The sequence below is a fragment of the Seriola aureovittata genome, chromosome 11 (assembly GCF_021018895.1).
Source record: "Seriola aureovittata isolate HTS-2021-v1 ecotype China chromosome 11, ASM2101889v1, whole genome shotgun sequence".
Taxonomy (NCBI): Eukaryota; Metazoa; Chordata; class Actinopteri; order Carangiformes; family Carangidae; genus Seriola; species Seriola aureovittata.
In genome coordinates, this window is record NC_079374.1 from 20,218,528 (window position 1) to 20,241,709 (window position 23,182).

Here is a 23,182-nt window from a genome sequence, read left to right on the forward strand (position 1 = left end):
TGACACAATGTGGCACTGATAATGAGATAGTAAAAAACAACTGCATCTATCTGGCATTGTTCAGTTCTGAATTACTCATGTTTATATAGTAATTATCTTAAAGGGATAAGCTAAATTGAAAACATGCAGTAGAAAAACATTATACCTTAGAAATTGATTAACTCCAGATCAGAATACACACTGCCATTCGGCCTGAGTTTACTCTTTCTATAGGGCCAAGCAGGATCTAAATTACAAGAATGGCTACATTTATTTTCAACCACGCAGTTTGCATACAGCCATACTGTCCTCGTCTTTCATCAGGATGATTGAACGCTTTTAAAGTCTGCACCTTAATAAACTCTTGTTCTACTTTGTGACTGCAGCTAACAATGGCAGCTGTTCTCCAATCATGTCATGAAGGACAAAATGATAGTCACAGCTGAACAGTGGTAACTTTGGTTAACAGGAAAACTACATACTAAAGGCTATTTTATGTGTGAGCAAAATATTACAGAAGTCACTGTGTTATACTTCAAACCATATTTTCTGTGAATATGAGCAAACAAGCAAGGGGAGCAAAATATTCATGTCAACCTAATGCAGAAGATGAAGATGTGTTTTGGGTTACATGGAGTGATACTGTCATGAGCATATCTGGGTGGACTTAATATATTTGGCCATTGTGATAGCTGGAAAAACAGTGCAGGTTGAAAATAACCATAATTATACAAAGAACCACATGCCGGTAAGATTTTTATATGCTTGGGTAGATACATTGCCATGCTATCTTCCTGAGGAATTAGCATCTGAATGGTTCTGTATAAAACAGACTTTATCAGTCCCTTGTGAATGCCATACACTTTGAATGTATTTTATGTCAATCAAATCAAAGAAAAACAGTGGCTTTGTTCATGACTGGTTGGCTATTGCGGTGGCTCTACAGTACAGGTGGGAAAGAAAGCTTCATTTTGAAACTATTCCCTCTCTGCTAACTTAGAACAAATCTGTAAATTAGTTTTGTTTGAATTCTCATACAGACCAGAGACAGGACAGGAATTAGCAGGAAGTGGGGGAAATAGACAAAAGGTTGTCTAATAGTAATGTAGAAGTTTGCCTATTTGATTACTGCTCCAATTCAGATCAAAATAATGCATCTCTGTATGTCTACATTCCTTTGCTACTCAAACTTCTGCAAACCTTTCAGCATTTCTTCATGAATACAAATAAATTATAAACCATAATGACAAATTTGTATTTAAAATGTGGGCTGGTTAAGTATTTTGAAGTAGTAGGTACTTTTTAAAAAATTCGTCAGTCCCTGACAGGCAGGTCAAAAGCAGACGCTGATCCAGCCACTTCTGCTTACTCCTTTTCAAGCTTGTGTGTAGACCCCATGTGACCTATGCATTATTATTCATTGCATGGTAACAGTAACTAGCACGCTTCCCTGTTGTGAAGCAGTATGCAAAATGACTACATGCCGGGCTGAAGACACTCAAAACTAATCCTTATATCTGTTCAAAAACGCCAGATCGGCTTTCCCTCTTGGCAAACACACAGTGCTGCAGGGATTGTATATCTGTCACTGAGCCTGCTTGATTCTTTTCACATATCTAAGTGCTACGTCTGAGAACATGAGACAATAGATAAGTGCATTTAGTAGTGTTGATACTATGGTCTGCAAATATGCTATATGTTGAAGACATATGCCCCGTGTACTTTACAATAGCTTTTCATTTTTTTGTCATCTATAATCTCTCTTATTTGACATTATTAAATACTGGCATTAATGAAAAACAGACCTTGAAACTTATCCCTGATAGATGACTCTTTTATGTTGTCTGCAATATAGCCTGACTGTGAAGGACGATATAGCCGTGAAAAGGCACATTGGCAAGGAAAGACTACCTTGAATTATGAATTGTAGGCACAAAATTGAGAAACAGGATATTAAATTGTTCAATCATCTTCTGCTAAAAGTATAACGACTGCACCTTCAATAAGTGACTATTCAAGTTCAGAGCACAGGCAAGAGTATTCACGAGTTGCTGAACAAACAGATACAAAAGAAACTAGTTGAGCCTAATGACCCAATACCTTTTCACAATGGGAAAAACTGGAATTTGTAAAATGTTGGAATTACTGAAATATGCAGTCAAATGTTACTCAGTCTGAAGCACAGATGGATATGCATTCACAACAGCAAGCCCAGTATAATTTGCAGTGTACTGCAGTGTAATTTGCTATAATCACATGTATCAACAGAATGAGTAACAATTCTATCCGTTTTCCCATTATGCCTTTTTTTAAGCTTTGCTGCCTTGTTGTTGGGGTTTTGAGAAAGTTATGACTCTTCAGTGGTCTGAAAGTGACAATGTTAATATACAATTGAAGTCAGAAGTTTACATACACCTTAGCTAAAAACATTTAAAGTCCCTAGAGTGTCAGGGGTTAATATAAGTTTAAATAAGTATTCAGACTCTTTCAGACCAAAAACCAAGCCACGGGAGCCTCTCCTCAGCCAAAGTTTGCAAAAAAGTACCTCAAGCACCTAAAGGACTCTCAGACTATGAGAAATAAGATTCTCTGGTCTGATGAAAACAAGATTGAAATGTTTGGCCCCAATTCTAAGCATCATGTCTGGAGGAAACCAGATATGACGATATACTAAAATCACTCTTCCTCCCCCAGAAAAGTAAATCCACTCTATGTTTACCGTTTTTGTTCTTTTGAAAAATGGAAAAAAAAAATATGCACCATAGCTACAGTATCATCTTCGTTTATATTAGTTCCAAAAAAAAGTGTGACTAGTTCAGCTTTAAAAGTTTTGGTTCTATTCTTGACATTGAAAAACTACAGTAGCATTGGATTTTTGCCTATTTGGGACAGAAATTTCATTCCACAGCATCAGTCAAATGAAAAGTCACACTCTAGCAGACCACTTGAGCAGGAGTTTCTCAGACCTTCCACATTCCGCCACACAGATGGTAGAGAATGTACGGTGAGTGTGGCACTGTATTTGCCGATAAAAATGGAGAAGCCACACCATGGGCAAGAAAAGAACAACCCAAGGCTAACAGTCAGATTGCCCCATCTGGCCTAATTATGGCTTCCCTTTAGGAATGGCTATGGCCCTTGTCTGTGAATAGCCAGCTTTTCCCCAAAACTGGGACCAAATTAAGATGCAAACCCTACACACAAGGTACACCCACGGCTGGCACAAGGACCTTTAATGAGTGGAATTTCCTCTATATAAATTAAAAGCTTAACCCATTCTCCAGGTCTGTATCTGTGATTGGTATCCTCTGGGTGGTAACAAAGACAGGATTGATTCCACAACGATGAAATTGGGTCATACATTCTCTGGAGTTCAAACATTCAAGTACTGAGTACAGGGAAATTTTATTCTATAAAATGTGCTATGATCACAGTGACACAATTTATTGATAAGTCTTTAGACAGTTATCTGAGAAGCTTAAGTATGTCAGCTTTGATGTGACACAGAGCTGTCCGGATGGTCTTGAAGGTATAATTTTCCCTAGAAAGTGAGAGCTACATGCGCATATACATGTACTTTTCAAAAAATGTAATCCTGTAGCTCAAACTAGGGCTCAAATGTGACAGTAAATGTTGTTAATCCCTCAAAGCACAATTTGCTGAGGGATTTGAGAACTGGTGCACTGCCAGGCTTCTGACATGCCCTTAAATATTGGAAGAAACATCATGGGTGTGGGTGTAGAAATCTTCCAGCAAACAATGAAATTTTAATTCCAACCACTCCTGAGGAAGAAAATCCGCTGTAATAGGATTTGATGACACCAGATTGTTTCCTCATATTAGGGAAAGTAATGATATGAGTGACAATATCTTTCCAGACTGTGGAACAACAAAGTAAGATGCATGAAATATTGATTGCCAGTGTCTGCTGTTGTTTGTGTTGTTTGTGTTTCTGTTAGTGTGTAGTGGCAGTCAATCGTAACCAGTGTTACCAGGATAACAAGACTTGGAACTTCAACTTCTCAAACAGCAAAGCAAAATTGGACAAAGAATTTAAAATTAGATGAGTCTGATACAATACTTTGAGAAATGCCTTGGAAATGACCTTAAAATCATCACACAAATAAGAAATAAAATGCCATTAAAAATTACAGCCTCATCTTCTCTTGTAAAGTGACTGCAGTGAGGTAGAATAACACACTAAAAGCACAGCACATTACAGTGTAGCACCGGAGAGAGGAAAGCGATCAGTTTGACTACTTACTGCAAATGTTCCATCCATTAGAGGGGCAAAAATTTAATAAATATGCTAATATGTTACAGTCTACAAGGCTGGTTGGCAGCACATTTTCAACCTACTGAGAAACACTGGAAAAAATAGTGAGCGGAATTCATGGCTAGTCGTTTTGGAAAAAGAGCCTCACTTATCACAAAGCTCCTTCAACCTGTGTTTGTTTGAGATGTCTTCATGAAAAGTTAATCAAGTGAGAGAATTGAATGTTGTTCAGAAACAGATTATGTGAAGAAAGTTGCATGTTTGACATTTATTTTCCGAGGCTTTATCATAACAAAAGAAAAGCACATACCTTTTAAATTATTTTTAGTATCAGAAGTCAGTCATACAATTATGGTTTGTGTTTGCCAAAGAAGATGAACCAAGAGACAATACTTTTCTCCACTTCCATGTCAGTAATAAGATTTTTTTCTGCCATTTTCTGTCACTGTAGTTGGGAGATAACTACAGTTCAGATCCTCAAATAGCTTTGACAACTTGTACTATGACATGGAAATCATTACTGTATAAAAGTTCAGATTACCCTTACATGGCAGGAACTGATCCATATATTTTGGGATCATAATTATCAGAGAGCTTGTCAAAACAGAGTGCTGGGAAAGGCTGTCGTACCTCATCACTGTAACATTAAACAACATTCAGATAATTATTCTTGCTGATGGTTTTCTGTTGCAGTGAGTGAGATTGGCACAGGCTGACAATGACAATGAAAGTCCAATCAAATATGTCATCACAGGCAGCTATACTCTTTAGAAAGCAATTTGTTACAGAGTTTGTTCGTTCATCTATAGGACTCAGGTTTGGGGGGAGATCACCAACATTACAGTGAAACAAAGTATCTCAAAGTATCTCCTTGGAGATAAGTGCAATCACATCTGTATTGGTGACTTCAAAGAAAGAGCTGAATACATGTTTAACCCTATAAAGTCCAAGTTAAAAATGCCTTTCAGTTACATTTTTATCTTCCTCACAGATGAGTTCAAATACAGATATAATGCACTTTTTGCAGGATAACAGGCTATCTGAAATTTAAGAGAACATTGATGTGAATAGTTGCAGTCAAGATGGATTATATACATGATGAATTTAACCTACAAATTTCTAAAATTCTTAAAAAGGTGTCAGATAGCTCATTATAAAACAGAAATGCGACTACTGAAATCTGACTAATTGTAAGTAAACCATGGGCTGTACGATTTTAAGAAAATATTTCCCCTTATTCTCTAACCAATATTGCAAATGGTCTACATGGTATATAACAATAAATATTATCATCAACTTAAAGTATGTTGTTTCTACTTTAACAAAAGCTGACAGAATAATGCAGTTTCTTGTTGTTGAGGTCCTCCTCCCTCAGATGGGTCAACTTCTGAGCAAATTTTGCCTGTTTAAGTGAAAACTAAGGGTGCTGCTAACAAGTTTTTTGCCACCAATACCAATCATCTATGAGTGAGATTGGCCGAAAGCACTAATTTTTGGCATGCATTGCAGATGCTGCACATTATATCATTCTCATACACTTTGTAAAAATTACACACGGCTGACATATTTTGTTTTGGTGGCCTGACGCATGCCGGCACAGTGTTCAAGGTGGGAAGCGGAACTACAGAGTATTGACCACAGGTGATCGGTTTTAAGGTGATGGGTGACTGGAAGCATTCATTCCAATCTACTGATCACATATTTTTAATTAAAATCAGCCAATCATCCCTAGTGGACACATTGAACAGTTTATCGCACATTCATTAAGAAATGCATAACTCAATAACTCAAATCTAATCATGAAATTATATTCATTGCTTAAGTTGAATACTAACTACTGGCAAATCATTGTCTAACAGTATTTCGATATTGAACTGATGACACCTAATGATACTGTTAGCAGCTCTATACTGTGGTGGCTTAAGCTTACATTAATGCTAGTGCCATAGACTGATAGGACAAGCAACTTCATTGCTATGAACAGTAGAGGCCTTTATTCCGAGCAGAGAATGATGATATGTGCTTAACTGAGAGATTTCGAAATGTGTAGTATGTTGAGCTACCTCTCTGAAACTGAAACATGTAAGGCATTGTTTATATAAAGAAGACTGACTACTCTGTTGTTTATTTATTGATAGTTATGGTTATTAATGGACTCACAGATCGGTTACTATGCTGGACACTGTTCTGTTTTCAGCAAGTATCTCTGAAGGAGGAAATAGGAAAATAGTGAAATGGTTTGAGCTGGAAAAAAATATTTAAATGTCACAATTAACAGTAAATGTAACCTGGTGCTGAATCGAGGAAACAATGTCAACAAGGAGCAGCAATCAAAATGCACATGACAAAATTTCCACCATTTTCACATGCCACTCACAGAGATATAAGAGGAAAGCAATTCTTCACAGGAGAAGCATAAAACAGTACCTAAAATGATATAAAAGGGCTTTGGAAAAAAAAACTGAATAGCTATAAAAGGTCAGGGCCAGCAAGTTAAAGCAGCTGGCAAGAAAACAGATCAAATCATTAGTGGTGGAATATGATAAGCAAGAGATTATACAGCAGATATTTGATACCTTTGATGACCTGTTTGCAGAATTTATTCAGCTGTAAAGGTTGCTTTGTGAACCGATACCAGAAGAAAACAGAAATTGATCAGATGCTGTGGTACCAAAGATTGCTGCAGCTCTAAGAATTTCAAAATGTGGAGCAACAATGGCTTACCAGGGCAACACAGCAGAGGACTTCTGAAATACCAAGATTCTGCTGTTTCTGCTGGGATATTGTGGGAAATTCTGGGAAAAGTCAGAAGTTTAAGTAGACATGGTGGATCCTCCTCTGCATCATCAGAGGGATGTAAAGCTGAAGCTCAGAGGGCAGCATTAATTGCTGAGGCAGAGGGTCTTGAAAATAAACTCTCTCTTGAAAGGGGGGAGGCTGAGTTATTTCACCTTTGGACATGACAGTATTGACATAAGGTATGATGCTGACAAAGATGATAGGCTCAGAGGCTTATGAATATTTTGAATGCAATACGTAAAGAATTGTTTTTAAAGCGACTGAAAGACAAGCAAACATCACAAGTGACCTATTGTTTGGGAATAACATGTTGAGCACAAACCCTTGCAGCTCCATCAGTTACAACAGCTCAAAACAAGTTGTGTTTATACTGTGAAAGGACCATACCACCATATACTGTAAAGAGTTGAGTAAAAAAATCATGGGGAAGGTTGCATTCTTTAAAAACTATTTGCTTTGGGTGTGTGAACAAAAGTCATTTTAGCAAGGACCACATGACAAAACTCAGGTATGAGGTTTGTTCACTGAAACATTTTAGCATCTTGCATATTGAGAACTCCTGCCCTGAAGCAGTTAAGAGACACAAGTGAATACTGCACTAATTTCCTATACTAACAGCTTAGAACCAAGATGAAATGCTAGTTACAAATTCCTACATCAGAAGGTCTGAGGAAATGGGATTACATAAAAGAGGTTAAAATGACCATCAAAGAAGCCGATATTGGACTTCTGATTGAAATTGATGCACAATGACGATTAACAACAGAAATGATGGACCCTAAGCTGTTAACACATGGGTAGGATGAGTGATTAATGGGCTTGTTGGTGCAATAGTTACGCAGCAAAACAGTGAACAGAATCATACTCATCAACTTTACGTGATAAACATGTATGACTATAAAACCAACAAATGGAAATAAATCAAAAGGAATAAGAAATATCAGTGGAGAGCAAGCAGTTTATGTACATCATGTCCACAACAACCTGACTGAATGGTTGACATAAGCTAAAACTCCCATTCTTTTAAGAAAACATTTCTATGCCTAACAATCGCCCACTGGCAGAGCAGCAAGGTCATCATTTCAATAGAAAGTTTCAGAAAAATACAATTTCATCAACAATACCTGATTTCCTGGAGGACATGATCAAAAAGGGCAATGCACAGGAGGTACCGCAAAACCAGCTGGCCCAGGAAAATGCCAAGGTCTGGTATTTACCACATCATGGAGTGAGGCACCCAAAAAAGCTGAAGATTCCTCCTGTGTTTGACTGTTCTGTACAGTTTCAAGGAACCTTCCTGAACCTGTGTCGTGTGCCAAACCTTACCAACTATCATTATTGGGAGACCTTACACATTTCCAACAGGAATCGGTCGCAGTCATGGTGGACACTGAAAGCATGTACCAACATGATAAGGTTCCAAAACTTGAATTCCTTGCACCGTAAAATTTCACAATGAAGCACCCCCTGCAAGAGCTCTGTAACCAATCAGGGATGTCCCATCAGTACTACTGCCCTAAAGTATATTAAGAGTGATGTTAATTGCATGTTTGTTGCAAACTGTCTTGGTGCCTACAGAGAGTCAGACTGTGGACATACATCAACACTAAATCTAATCCATCTGATTTTGGTCCCTGTGGTATGACTCCTGAAGCATTTGTTAAGTGCAATTTCTGAAAGGGAGGCCCCCAGTTCCTCATTGATGTTGAAACAGAGTGGCTCCATTAACCTGTAGAAGTGACCCTGATATTAAAAGGGAGATATTTGTTGTCAAAACAAACCTATTACTTGCAAAGTCCAGTGTGACTGATGCTTTAATGCACCATTCTGCCCACATGAAATGAACTAAAGAGAGTTGTAGGATGGGTCCTAATGGTCAAAGCTGTTTTACTAGAGTTAAACTGTAAGAAGGACTAAGACCAAAATTCTGCAGAAATTGCCATCACAACATTTTGTCAGGCACAAAGTTTTCCAGAGGAAATTGATGTGCTGCAAATGTACAAAAGTCCAATTTTCAAGTTGCATGCCAAGCTTACTAGGAATTCTGAGAGTAGGCAGGGAGTAAATCGGCTAACCATGAAACCATATGTTGTCTGTGTTATGCCAAAAATATTGGATATCCTGCACCAACGCATTATCAAGAAAACTCTTCTGGAACTGTGTAACATGCAAAAATGAATCTGTGAAGGCTGGCGTATAAAAGATAACAGACCTGCCACTAGGTACAACTGCGCCTGAATTACCACCCTTTATCCATGATGGAATGGACTATTTTGGTCCAATCAATGTTAAATGAGGAAGAAGTAGTGTAAAACGCTAGGGTGTTATCTTTACGTATTTGACCTAATGTATTGTTCCCTCAACAGATTCCTGCATCAATGCACTCAGGCACTTCATCCGCAGGAGAAGGAAAATCAGAAGTTAGGTTCTGACAATAACTAAACTGTCTAATCAGAAAGAGAATTAAAGGAATTCATTGAGGCATGGAATCAAAACTGAAAATTAAAACAAGACTGAGAAGACTGTGCAGCAAAAGGGCATGAAGTGGATCTTTAATCCTCCTGCGCATCATGGAGGAGCATGGGAAAGGAAACTGGGGTGCTGAAAAGAATCTTGCTCTATATGGTAAAATAACAAACTTTGAACATCGAAAATCTACCCATGGTCATAAGTGAAGTAGAAGCAATCTTTAATAGATGGCTGTTTCAAATAATGCAAATGATTTAGAACCATTGACACCCAACCACCTGCTCCTACCTAGGATTTAGCTCATATCGCTGCCAGGAATCTTCAGGCAGGATGATAACTATGCCAGTGCAATATATGACCTCCTTTGTTCAAGATGGGTAAGAAAATATCTTACATTTATGCAAGAACACCAAAAACAGCTCAGGACCCAAAGAAACTGAGTGAGGTCATATTGTACTAGGGGCAGGTGCCAATGCCCCTGAAGGCTCATGGATAACCAGAAGGATTATTGATAGTATGAGTAGAACGATGTGTTACACTTAATAGACTAGAGCCAACATCATTGACAATAGTTGTCTGCTGGTTCCGTTCAACCCTGAAGTCTCATATTAGTACATGAGATTTTTGACTTTTGTTTAGTATTTTTCATGTTTATTTTCTTCCCCATGTGGAGTTTTGTTATTCTTCAGTTTGCCCACAAAAATAGGGTATAGTGTATAAGAGTCATTTTTTTATAAGAACATAATCAGTCTGCGCCAATAGTTTCAGCTGTATAAGCACAGGTATGTGGCGCCAGTAAGATTTTGAAAGGATGCAGACAAGCAAATGTTTTTCAACTGCTAAATTGTTTGTCTACAAAATTAAACGTTCTGTTTTTCCTCCCTTTTTTTGAAACTTGAATAAAAGGCACTTGTACCTTTTTTCTTGAACTTATCCATCCTGTTTCACGTTGTAGAATTTGTCTCAAATTTTTTTATCCCCTTTTGTGTTTTGTCTTGTTTTTAAATGCATGTGCAATTATGAGCCTTATGCTTACAACACCACCATACCAAGCCAATGGACATTCAATCACGCCATTTCTAAGTAATTTGGCATACCATATGGCAGACCATACCAATAGGGAGTTGGAGAGTCTGTTTTTATGTGTCCTTATGTGACTTAAACAGTTGGACAGATAGGGTTGAAATCTGCATATTTGAACAGCTGTAGAAGCACGAGGGTAAAATTACAGTTCATTTAGACAACTCACATGAAACAAATTTAGATAAGAGTAGATACTCGATAGTCGATACAAAACATTGATCAATTGTTCCCAAGATATCACCCTTGAAAGCTTAGCACAAAGAGAGAGGAGAGAGATCAGAGAGCAACAAAGTTCCCTACTGGGGGAAAACACAGATTCGGAGCCTACAGAAGGATGAAATAGAATAGTAAGTGCCAGCAATAACTGTGGCAGCTATGGTTGTATTGTGAGCAGTGAAGCTGCTCTTTCAAAGAGAGTGAGCACATGCGTAACAGCTTAAACAGAACACTATATTAGAGTAGGGCTCAGGATATGTGTATACAGTATGTGAGTCAAGTGTATTGTGTGAATTTTGCAGTGAGTCCAGTTGTCTTAACTAGCTTCATAGGCTTCATTCTTTTAAGGCTGGAAGGTTAACAAGGCATGAATTATATCTATTGTGTGTGTGCCATTTATGATACTCAAATTGACCTGTTTTCAGTGCAAGATTTTTTTCTGTTCCACACTTCCACACACCATTAATAAATGGACTGCTTTTGCAGTAAATATCAAGTAATCACATGCTATAATTAAATGAGGTTATTAATGATGAATGTAATTGTGTGGGTCAAGCTTAGTCAGGGAAAAAAATACCAGAGTGCTTCTTAATGTGTTGTCTAAATGTCGGGAGAGGTATCTGCAGTTACCTTTTACATGTACCGCTCGCCCAACATTCACTCACTCAGATCTAAAGTAAGAAAAGAATTAACAGAAATGTGGCTCAGATTAAGAGAGGATAGGGGAAAACTCAGCAATATTACATGCATTTGAAATCAATATGACAGTGTAAGTTGGCATCATTCTGTCAGTGATCTTTGACGACACTATCATGATCCAGTCTTGAGCAAGATTCCATCACTGCTTAAATAAATAAAAAATGCAAACTCAAGAACTTTGTACTTAGAAGACAAATATTTATATTTAATTATTTTGTCATCATGATTTGTTCCCCACAACAAAAAATATACTTGATTGGTAAAGATAAAAATGAAGACTGTGATATTAACTAGAATCATTTCCCTGATTAGGATATCAGTAAATTATCTGGGTTAGAACTGATTGCACCACTTTAATATTGAACACCTTTTGGTGCAAAAGTGAAAACATGAAGTAAACTGTTTGACAAGACATGGTTTAAGCCTGGCATCAGAATTAAGCTTTCATTTTTAAATTTAGTAGAGAACTAACTGGCAGTCTGGAAATTAAGTTTTTAAGCAGCTTCAGGCTCTTGGTTCTTTTAACCATGTTCATTTGAGAGAAATTTGTTTGTGTTCACAGTCTGGGACTGTCATAGAGATAACATATGATGTCTGATGCTGAATTGTGTTTAAGTCTGACATTTGTCTTACTCAGTGAAAGCAGTGGAGACTTCAGAGATCCCCCAGCACAGCCATGAGCAAGCGATTAAGAATGAGCAAGTCTCCTGAAGGTGAACGAAAAGAAGTTTAGTGGTTTTCCATCTGGGCACCTTCATATCAACGCCTCTCGGGATGTTCAGCATGTATATTCATAAGAGGTGGGCAGGAAAGGGAGGGAAAAAAGTTTTGTAACAGACCCAGCTGGTTGCCTAAAACTTCTTTTTGGTGACCTCAATTTCTCCTGCTTCCCAATGAGTTTAGTCTGTCCATGTGGGACTAAGCATAAAGTATACAGTATGTGTCCCTGAGTGCACTTAAGCAGAAGGCTGGCACAGCACAGATACGCCATAATGTGTTATCATTAACATGAAGTAAAAACAAATGTAAAGAAAGAAAATAAATTCATATTTTATAGAGATTAATTCATTCTATGAGGAAGAATAAATCTTTTTACTGCTTCAGGCTAGGAAGTGTTCAAAGCAGCTGACTGCAGTGCCACATTATGAGGTACATTGTTAGAATTCAGATCATGGATTCTTACACATCAAATAGTTCCTTTTAAAGAAATTTAGAGCACAGAGGTGTCATGTTACACATCAACTGACAAGGGATGTGTGAGATGACAGACAAAAAAAGGATGTCTACAATTCACAAGATTAAGACAGTGTTGAACCCATAATGGAACAAACAGCAGTTATTTAAAAAGTCCAGATAAGGAAGACGAGGCCAAAATAGATATATCAGTGATAAGAAATGTAAAATCTCCCAAGGCTTTAGCAAGGTTATTTAACAAGACTGACCAAGACTCAATCAGAAATAAACACAAAAGCAGATTCTGCTGGACTTATAACAGCCATAGATATAAAGAGTGTTGATAAAAATTGTTTCAGCCCAATACAAATAGAATTGCATTTGTAAATGGTTTTTAATGAAAGCAAAAGATAATTTAGCAGTGGGGAGCCCTCAGGACCTTCTAGGTCAAACATTTCAGCATTTTAAGCAAGCTATGTTTATGCTCTTTCATTTAATGACATGACAATATTCACGAGTAGGAATAGCCTATTTTTATGAAAAATCCTCTTAATTCTTTTGATCGGTGGACCTTTACAGACTTGAAGAATAGAAATAATTGAGGAACAGACAAACAATTGGAATTCTACGGTAGGGAGTCACCCCTGTATGGCCATCTTACTGGTTTATGATGCTGGTAAATCTGAATTAATTATACTTTGTACTCATGGTTTCTGTAAAATGAACTGTCAATATTAACTAAGGTTTAATCATTTATATCTTCATTCGTGTTGCTAGGGTGTTTTGAATGAGCTTTAAACTGGTCGTCTATGATCAACATGTAAAGAGTGAGCTGTTAGCTGTTGTGCAAACCCGTACACTGGATACGTCGCATCTCATCCCCGGGATTGTGCTCTATGAAGTGTCGGAGACTTTGTGTGAGACGCTTTGGTTAGTGAGTGGGTATTTTCAAAATTTATTGACAAAGCTCACTCTCAACGGAAGTTGTAGCCGCTGAGTTTCTGGTTTAACAGTATCGTACGTCGTTTTCTCTGAAAGACGTCACAGCACTGCAAAGGGGCAAAAATGAGCATGTTCACCCTGGTGTAATGTTTACATCACTGCCAATCATAGCCGAAGGTGATAAATACATGCAACTAAAGAGTCATTTTCCCCGGGAGTGTATGCAGATTGCACCCTTTCACATGGTGGACAAGAGCCAGATGTTAGCGAGTGGTGAGCTATAGCTTTCGGGGGGTTTTAAAGTTTGTTGGTTGATTAAAGGCCTAACTCTAATACTCATGGGTTGCCACTATAATTTAGTGAAGGCCGACTAAAATTTAGATTTCAGTTCAAGTTGTCATAGGCAATAGATGATTTATCACAGTGCACCAGAAATTTAAGCCTGTAAAGTGTGCCTTTATTGAAAGCTATAAAAAGTAGACGTTAGGGCTGAATGCTAATCCAAAAAAAAAGAATATATATATATAGTGCAATTATTTTGTCAGATATTGCAATTACAATATGAGTCATGGTTTTAGTTGGAATGAATGAAAGTTGAAATTTTTCCAAGAAAAAATTTTAAAATGAGTCTTGTACCAAACAAGTATGTTTCCCTATGTCTGGAATAGGATTTGTAGGCTGGGACATCTATGTAGCACCACACTTATGGTGCTAACAATGCACAACAAATGTTGTAACACATTTTACCTTTATCAAAAAATTGCTGTTCCTGCAATTTGGATAGTGCACTTGACCATATTGCAATTTTGATTATATTTCGATTAATTGTGCAGCCCTACGGGGTGTGTAGGTGTATTCACAGTAAAAAAAAACAGGGATTCTTAAGTTACATTGGAAAAATTTTAAATAGTTTCTGCATAGATTTTAAGGACCAATGTCAATGATGAATACTGCAGTCCAATAGAAAGTTGTTCTCACTGTGAAAGGAAGCATGTAATAGTACATCTCTTGTTTGGTAGTTGTAGGCCTGACATTCTAACCCTGATGTTTGAATTAAGCTGATGAATAAGAGACCATGTGCCTGTGGATTTATTAGTATTTCAACTGTGGCTCTATCCTTCCTTTAACTTGTTGCATTTTAAGTTAGAGAGAAAAACAATGTTGTTTTAAGTGGAGGGACGTCCTGGAACCAGGGACAGTGAAACCACTTTAAGCTTCAGATTCACTTGTGTAAAACAGCAAATGTGTTATACCACTGACTAAGTAGTATTCATTACAAAAGTGTATAAATATTGAAAAGACAAAAAAAAAAGTTATCTGGTTGCTCATTCATTTAAAAGTGAGATGCCATGTACTAACATATCAAGATATGTTTAAGTACTAATCATGAGATAAATTCATTCTATTTCTGATGAACAATAATATAAGATTATACAATCATTATTTTTTCCACCAAGAAGGCTGTTTTGTTGTTTGTTTGGTTAAAGGGTTACAGCTAAGACTTTTTTTTTTATCATTTCACTTAACATTTTGAACATTTGACATTTCCTGCAATTCTCAGGAACACTGTAAGGATCTTGTAAAAAAAAAAAAAAAAAATCTGACATTTATGGTGTTGACATCAATGAGTTTGTACAATTTAGTGCAGATCCAGATAATCTGGATCTGGTGGAAAAAGATCCGTATTACACACAGAGTGTTCTTATTATTAATAATAAGTAACAGTGCATATGGCACCGGCATCACTTAGGAATGATTACATCAGTATTTCATTCAACATGCTACTAATAAAATCATACAAAATAACAGCAGTCGCAACAAAGTAATGAGAGAATTCATACAGCTGTATATTAATTGTATAATGTTGTTGCCACAATTTCACACAACAGGTAATAAAATCATACAGCTGTCTTGTGTAAAGATTAAAGACAACACTTAAATAAAGTTACACTTTATACACACACACACACACATATATACACACACACACATATATATATATATATATATATACCCTGTAATTGCAAGTTGCAATGATACGCTTATGGAGAAGATTCCAAGAAGCTGTTGCTTGGTCTCCAAAATACAGAAAAGCAAAATGAAGCACACATCCTATTCAAACAGATGAAACATTCAATTGCAGAATGCCATTAAAAGAGCTGTCTGACCTTCTCTTTTTCAAAATTTATTTTTCTTTCTTTGGGACATTGTGGCCAGTGACTCATTTGTGCTCCCAGTAAGACAGAGCAAGGTAAGGGTTACTGCCATCATATACCAGCAGTATATTAGAATAGTGTCTAATCAGTTTCCTTTTGGGGGATCTGTAACCGGGTAATTAAGAAGTTACAAGCAAAATTAGTGTATCATTATGTATAATGCTGTAAGTATAAAGGACTCCATACTGTTGAATATTGTAGCTGATATAGCAGCAGATAATTTAGACTTTTATCAACTACATCTTCCAGCGTTGGTGGATTACCTGTCATTTTTCAGCCTGTGTTGACACACTTTTACTGTATAAGACAAGTAATGGGAGATATCTGAGCCTGCAAGAACTGCCTTCCTGTTTTAGCGGGGCTGACTTGAGCAATTCTCCCAGGTGGCATTTTGCATTTTCATTAAACCTGACATGACATGAACGCAGTCTCTATTTGAACCACACTTGCAGACCTCTTATTCTGCTTCGCTGTTAAGCTGGATGAACAGACCTTAAGGCAGTAATACTGAAGATGTGCAGCTGAGAAACAATTCAGCAGATTTGAGAAGTAGTCAGAACAAGGAATCAGATTTATGCTACTGCAGTTACATTACAGTTTCTCTAAATCCCAAGCCTTGGTGTAACGACAAGACAGGTTGTGTAAACAATTTATCCCTGGTCTATCCATTTGAGGTGATCTATAAACATCAATGGCAACTTTTAAACCAAAACAGCTATATTGTACACTGCTACAATGTGTTCCCACTTCATTCAATAATGATTCAATTCCATGCTCTCATCAGAGGCTTTCTACCATGTAAATTAATCAAATCAAGTATTAATGTAGGGAGTGAAACACTACAACCACTACAACCATGCTTTTGGACAGAGCTTTGAATCAGAGGCTATAGCATTTCTTTACAGCTAGCACTCACACAGAGACAAAGCACAGCATGACTTTAAGCGTCTTACAGGTCAAAAAAGTTCATGGTTTCTGCCAGACAGGGGCTAATGTTGTGCCAATACTACAGCAGTCACAAGGCAGATGCTACCTTATCACAGAAACCAGGTGTCCATAGCAGCTTGCAATAGTTGCTAAGAATGTGAGCAACAACAAAAACTTGTGTACAACACAACACCTGGTGCTACGGTCGTGCTGTGTCTGCTCTGACAGGAAGGATGATGAGAAGTCACCTTGGCAATCAGTTTAACCACAAAAGTTAAAAAGTGCCAGCTCATGCCATCATATCAGGTACTTGCATTTTCATCACCAAACAAAGCACTAAGGGTTGAATTTGGATGTAACATAGGATAGATCAAATAGTGCTCATCTGTGTGCATTTGAAAATTAATCTTAAGCTCCTACAATAACAGAAAACCACAAGTTAGCTTAAATTTACAAATGAACCTATTATGCAAAGCACATTAGCAGGAAATAAAAGTTAAACATTTACCACAGCTATATATTTTATAAATTTAATACAGATTTAATGGGTAAAATAAATTTCACAATCTTAATAATCCAAATAAAATGAGAATTATCTAATTAATTACCATAATAATGAGAATACTTATTAATTTATGTATTCTAAACCCCAGGCAAAAGAATCCAGATAGAAAAACATCATTAACTCTTACCTCTACAGTGAACTCCTTCATCATAGCCGTCCTCACAGTCTCTAGCCCCATTGCAAAGTTTGTTGAAATGAATACACTTTTTTGTCCCGATACACTGTATGTGATTAAGGGGACATCTGATCACCACCTCCTGTGCACCTGAAATGAAAAAATAGTATCAAAAACCTGAGAATATTTTATTTCAACATTAATTCATGTACTGTATCACTTTAGAGCAAAGCCAGATGAGCTCAACAAAGCATTATTTCAGCATGTGGAGTAGCACTACACCATATGTATGTATGTATATATATATATATATGTGTGTGTGTGTACATCATCATACCCACCATATGTGAAAAAGAATTGAATATTTCGTTGTCATTATAATCTTTTTTTTTTTTTTTTTTTTTTTTTTTTTTTTTTTTTAAAACAGGTAAATACATTTTTCCAGTATTTTTGAGTGCCTTTTCTCAAAGTGCTGATATGACCTCTTTTATAGGAGGGGGAAGAACCTATGCATATGCAAATGCAAATGTATTTATACTTCACAGCATTGTTCTTTACACAAAACAGATGTTCACCACACTGCTCTGCAGCCACACTGGTGAAGTCCGATAACAAACTGCCCGACTCTCCCTGCCAGCGGAAAGCAGCTGTTTAAGGATTCATGAGGCACATAGGTGACCCTCAGTCATGTGGCAGCCACAAGAGCACATAAAACACAGCTGACCACTGCACCACCACTGTAAATGTGTCACATCTCCACCTTAACTACACTGGTATCAATTACCAATGTGCCGTTGTAGCCACTTAATTGGAAGATTTATCACCCACGTGATGGGATCTGTAACAATCCCTGGAGTTTGCCCACCCATACGAATTCACATCGCAGCACACTTCGACCATCTTGACTGGGTAATTACTTATTCACAGCATCCATTTCTACTTTGTAAGGTAAGAGATGCCGCAATTAATGTGGCTATTACAAAGAGGGCTGTCATCCTGTGCTGATTTACAGAAGGGATATGTGGATAAGTAGGCGTGCGTCTGTATTGACACAATAATGACTCATATTAGTTTCTCCTCCCAAGCGTTTTATTGCCTTAAAAGGGTGACAGGAGATCTTTGTCCTTAATGAATATATCTTGGCTATATCTTTAAGCCCCAGTGATTCACAGTATTTTATGCCACATTCAGGTAAGTCAAATATAAGTGACCTTGTCTCTGAGAGTTCATATTTCATACATGAGAAAACTGGCAGCCTCATCTGCTGGGCTCCAGTGTGCGTTTAAAGTCTCACTTTTGGGATGGACTTTTTGATATCTCTACTTCTTTCAAGCTGCATATAAAAAAATATATTTTTGATACATACGTATATAGAGAATATGATATTAAAAATACGTATTATAAAAAGGCATAAGTTGCTTTCTAATGATCATTATCCTGTAAATAAATATAAAATATGTCTCTTACATCCACTTATAAAACTAGATTATAGTGTTTCATAAACCATTTATCTGCATACTTATTATGAATGCTAAATGAGGATGGGGTGAGGATGGTGGAGGTTAAAGTGTGACTGATGTAAGTTTCAAAATACACAGGAAACACAGAGCATTCAACCCATTGCCACACCATGGCACATGTCCATTTGGCAAAAATGCTATTTAACACACAGCTGTAAGGGTCCCTGACAACATAACAGTGTTGTCAGCCTTTCCCCCTTGCTTTCTCACCACATGAGTTCTAATCTAATGTGATAAGGGGAGGGATGGTGCATGAATATTCAGTGGCTCTAATCCGTCATGCAGGGGTACACAGATGGTCTTTCAACGGCTGAGGTACTCAGAATTCCTCTGTCAATTCCCACACTACTGTACTTTGTTGGATGACTGTTCAAAGTTGAATATACAGCATAGTACACTATTTTATGCAACATCCTCAGCTATAGGATAGACAGCTATACTATCCACTGGTAATTACATCTCCCTAGAGAGCATTGGTAATGATGAGCAGTTAGATGAGCATCTTCAGAGGCAAATATTATTAGTATGTTTCATTGAAAGGTAACTGCGTTTCTAGAAATGTGATGACAGCCTTATTCTTCTGAAAAACACAAAAATCTTTTTATATGTATATTTAGTTATAGCCACTAAATACAGAATAAGTTTTAGCATTATATATATATATATATATATATATATATATATATATATATATATAATGCTAAAACTTATTGTTAATATGCACAAAAGCACACAAAGTTAATTTAAACACATCAGAGACAGACAAGAAGATAGATCAATAGACAGGAGAGGCAAAAGCAGATAAACTGTGGTGGGTCCCTGTTGCATTAGGTAATTCCTGATGTATAAATCTCCAATTATTTTAGAGAAAAACTGTGCAGTCCCAGTTATGGTTTGATAAATGAATAATGTCCAGAGATGAAATGGGCAAGTGCACTTCAATACCAGTTTAATCATAACACCTTGAGTGGAAGGCAGATGTTCCCCTGGTGAGGTAAAAAAAAAAATTATAGTGTGATATGTTTATCCAGGCAAAGCGGGAAACAGTTAAGTTCTGCATCAATATTTATCAATCACTTACTTTATTATAACACAACTATTAATTAAAATAAAACATTCCCATCTAGTCGAAATACTGCACATTTATTAGTGGCACTGCTGCAAGCAATCCCATATTTGTCCTGTAGTTATACTATGAGCTTCACACTTAAAATATCTAGCGAGTATTATATGATAAACTAATAACTAGTGTACTACTGCTGAGGGGAAAAGATAGTTTTGGTTTTCTACTCATAAATATACAGTTAACTAATATTCCATTTGTTTTGTGTTTATGACAACAAGACTGTCTACAGCGATACTAGCAGCTCTGTGTGTACTTAGACACAGCAGTGCTTTGAGTTAAATGCTAATGTCAGCATGTTCATTTGGTAACAATGACAATGCTAACATGTTGATGCTATGCAGTAGAGTGTTTTTCATGTTCTCCAGAGGATGAACCTTTTCAATTTCAGACAATTCCTGGACTGTAGCTTTGCCACACCATCAGGACAAGCCCCACATTTTGAGCCCTACTACTGGTAATTCTAGATAGAGTAGCAAATTTCTATTCATTATGTTCAACAATTTTGCACTGAAGGTTTACTGAAGAATGTAGCCTGTAGGGGGCACTAGCAAGCTTTTAGATATAGGAACATGTTAATTAAAAACCATGCTGCCATTTGCCTACTTTGAGGAGTGACTGAGGAGGAATCAGTTGGGCCAAACTAATACCTCTATTTAATGTAAAATGAGAGGCTTCAAGGGGGAAATTTCAGCAGCTATGTTCATTATGATAATCATGTTAATCTGCGCCACTGCCAGTTTGTGTGGAATAATGAATTTCTGGGGAAAAAAAACAACAGATAATCTATCAGCAGGGGAAGCTCCTTGAACTTCCATATAGAGGGATTCATCATATCCCTAAGAAATAACACTTTAATTTCCTTAATTTATGGTTAAATTTGATTGATTTGATTAAAGTAGCATCCTGATGTCTGACCTGAGGCTACGCCAATGCAGACTTCCCATAATGGCTTCATAACAGTATCAGGCACTTTTGTGGTGAATCTGCAATTACAATGACATGTATGCACTACATTTTTCAACCCTAACCGTATATTCTTCCTACATAAATCTCTAATCTAATCATGATCATGAGTACAGCATGATGACAGTGCAAATTCATTTTGGTAAATCTGAACCTGAGCCAAAATGTCAGAAACGGCGGAGACAGCAATAGCTTTCAATCGTTGCACTGTGCTGCGGTGCAGCTACTTTGCCTGTGGGCAAGTAACGACAAGCCCTTTGACACATTGCCTTATACGTCATAACAAATTCATCTGCATAGGTAGGAGAGAATATACAGTACGCTTCCCCTCAATTCCACAGCAGTGCAGAGTGAAATTGGGAGCTGTACACAATTTAAATTTTTTTCTGTCAAATAAACAAACAGTAATTATTATAGCTTCTGTGGTTTGATTTGAGTTACATACACATAGACTGAAAATTAAACACAATATATTCAAATGTGCAATTAACGTAATTTGGTTTTATATGACAAACATTGTTAACTTGGTCCTATTAGCTGCAGCAGTGTTAACTTTCACAAAATTCAAGGACAAACAGTTGACAAAAACAATCCATGACAAAAATGATTTTGCCAGAAGTTGTTAGCATTCATCTATGAGCTCATGAGCTGTGTCACTGGTGTGGAAGAATAAATATAAAGTGTAAAAGGCATGAATATTTCAGTTATTCTGCTTGTATAGCTCTGTGTGTGTTTGTGTGAGCTAAAGCTTCAAGAACTCATGGAAACTGAACTCATGTTGTCTGTCCGTGGTGAAGTCACTATTCTTGTCATGCTTAAAGCTTGAGGAAGTTTGGATTACAAAGTGTCTGGGCACTGTGATGTTATGGCATTACTTGAGTAACGGATGGAAAGCAATGATATTATTAACACTGTGTGAGTACTGCTGATGAGCCATTTTCCCCATATCTCAGCTTGATTTGATTACATGTGCTCTTTGTACACAGCACTGCATTCATATCACAAAGGCAAACAGTCTTTGGATAAATTTATGATGTGTGGCAGCACTACTTATCGTGCTCCTTGTCATGAACAACGTGTGTCACTTGAAGTATGTGGCAAAAGTACCATGGCAACAAAGTGAGCGGCTAAAATGCAGACGGATAAAGTGCAATGTAGTAAACACGAGTTTACTACCATCTCAGCCACAGTCTTTCAGAAAGCACAGTGTTCTTAACACGAAGGGATCTTTAAAATGATTATTTTCCTGTGTGACCTTTATATCCTTGGCATTTGAAATTATGTACTCTGCCATAAGAGCTTATTTTGCTGGATCTGTCTGACCCTTGACATATACAATATTTTCCACAAATCAGAACGTCCCAAGGACAAGAAGTTTCCATACAGACAGTGAAAGAAACAACTTAATCATATTATGACTGGATTAAATGCCTAATTTTCAATACACAAAAAGATAAAGGTGCCTTTGGTAACTGACAATGTATAGCACTTGTCTCCTTTCTCAGAATCATCAGAACAAGGAGCAACTAATCAGGCCATGTTCAGATCTGGTATTAAATTGCATCTCCGCATGTATCTAGAGTGACCACTTGTGATCCGATCTCACTTCCGCGTTTTATATGCAAATAAACAGGTATGCATTTTTGTTTTTAGTCAATCTGGCAGAAGGGTCCGTCAATGTGTGCGAGTGAGTGCCAATGAGCTACCGAGAAGCAGCCAGTGGCACAGTATGAACTGGATGTGGAAAAATGCGTATGGCTTTGCATGTTTGTGGGTATGCATGGCCAGCAATTGGTGATGCTCTGACAGGCCTGTACTACAGCCATCCTCAGTTCTTGCTTATTTCAGTAGCTTTACACCTTTCAGCACATGAACCACATGTGATTTGGACAGAGGCCAAACCAACTTGGCCAATCAAGAACATTACTGTGTTTGGCTCTAAAAAAACTCCATTGTTTGTCCGTCTGTACATTAAGGATCAGATCTGCAATAGCTAGTTATAATACTCGATACTTTTTGTTACTCAGCCAAGCTCTGTCTGAGGAGCCTTCCAGCAATTTAAAAGCTTCCACAAACAAAAAGTCATATGTTCTTTATTTAACTCAAATAAAAAC

General features: G+C 37.1%; 1 protein-coding gene across 8 annotated transcripts in view; it reads right to left on the bottom strand.

Annotated features, from left to right (window-relative positions):
* The window catches only part of lrp1bb (low density lipoprotein receptor-related protein 1Bb), a 251,401-nt gene that overhangs the window by 152,085 nt on the left and 76,134 nt on the right, over positions 1-23,182 (bottom strand). For all 8 annotated transcript variants that reach the window (XM_056389279.1, XM_056389275.1, XM_056389278.1 and 5 more), the window contains one exon: positions 17,472-17,609. In XM_056389279.1, coding sequence (XP_056245254.1) covers positions 17,472-17,609 — 138 coding nt within the window. The remainder of the gene's footprint in view (positions 1-17,471; positions 17,610-23,182) is intronic.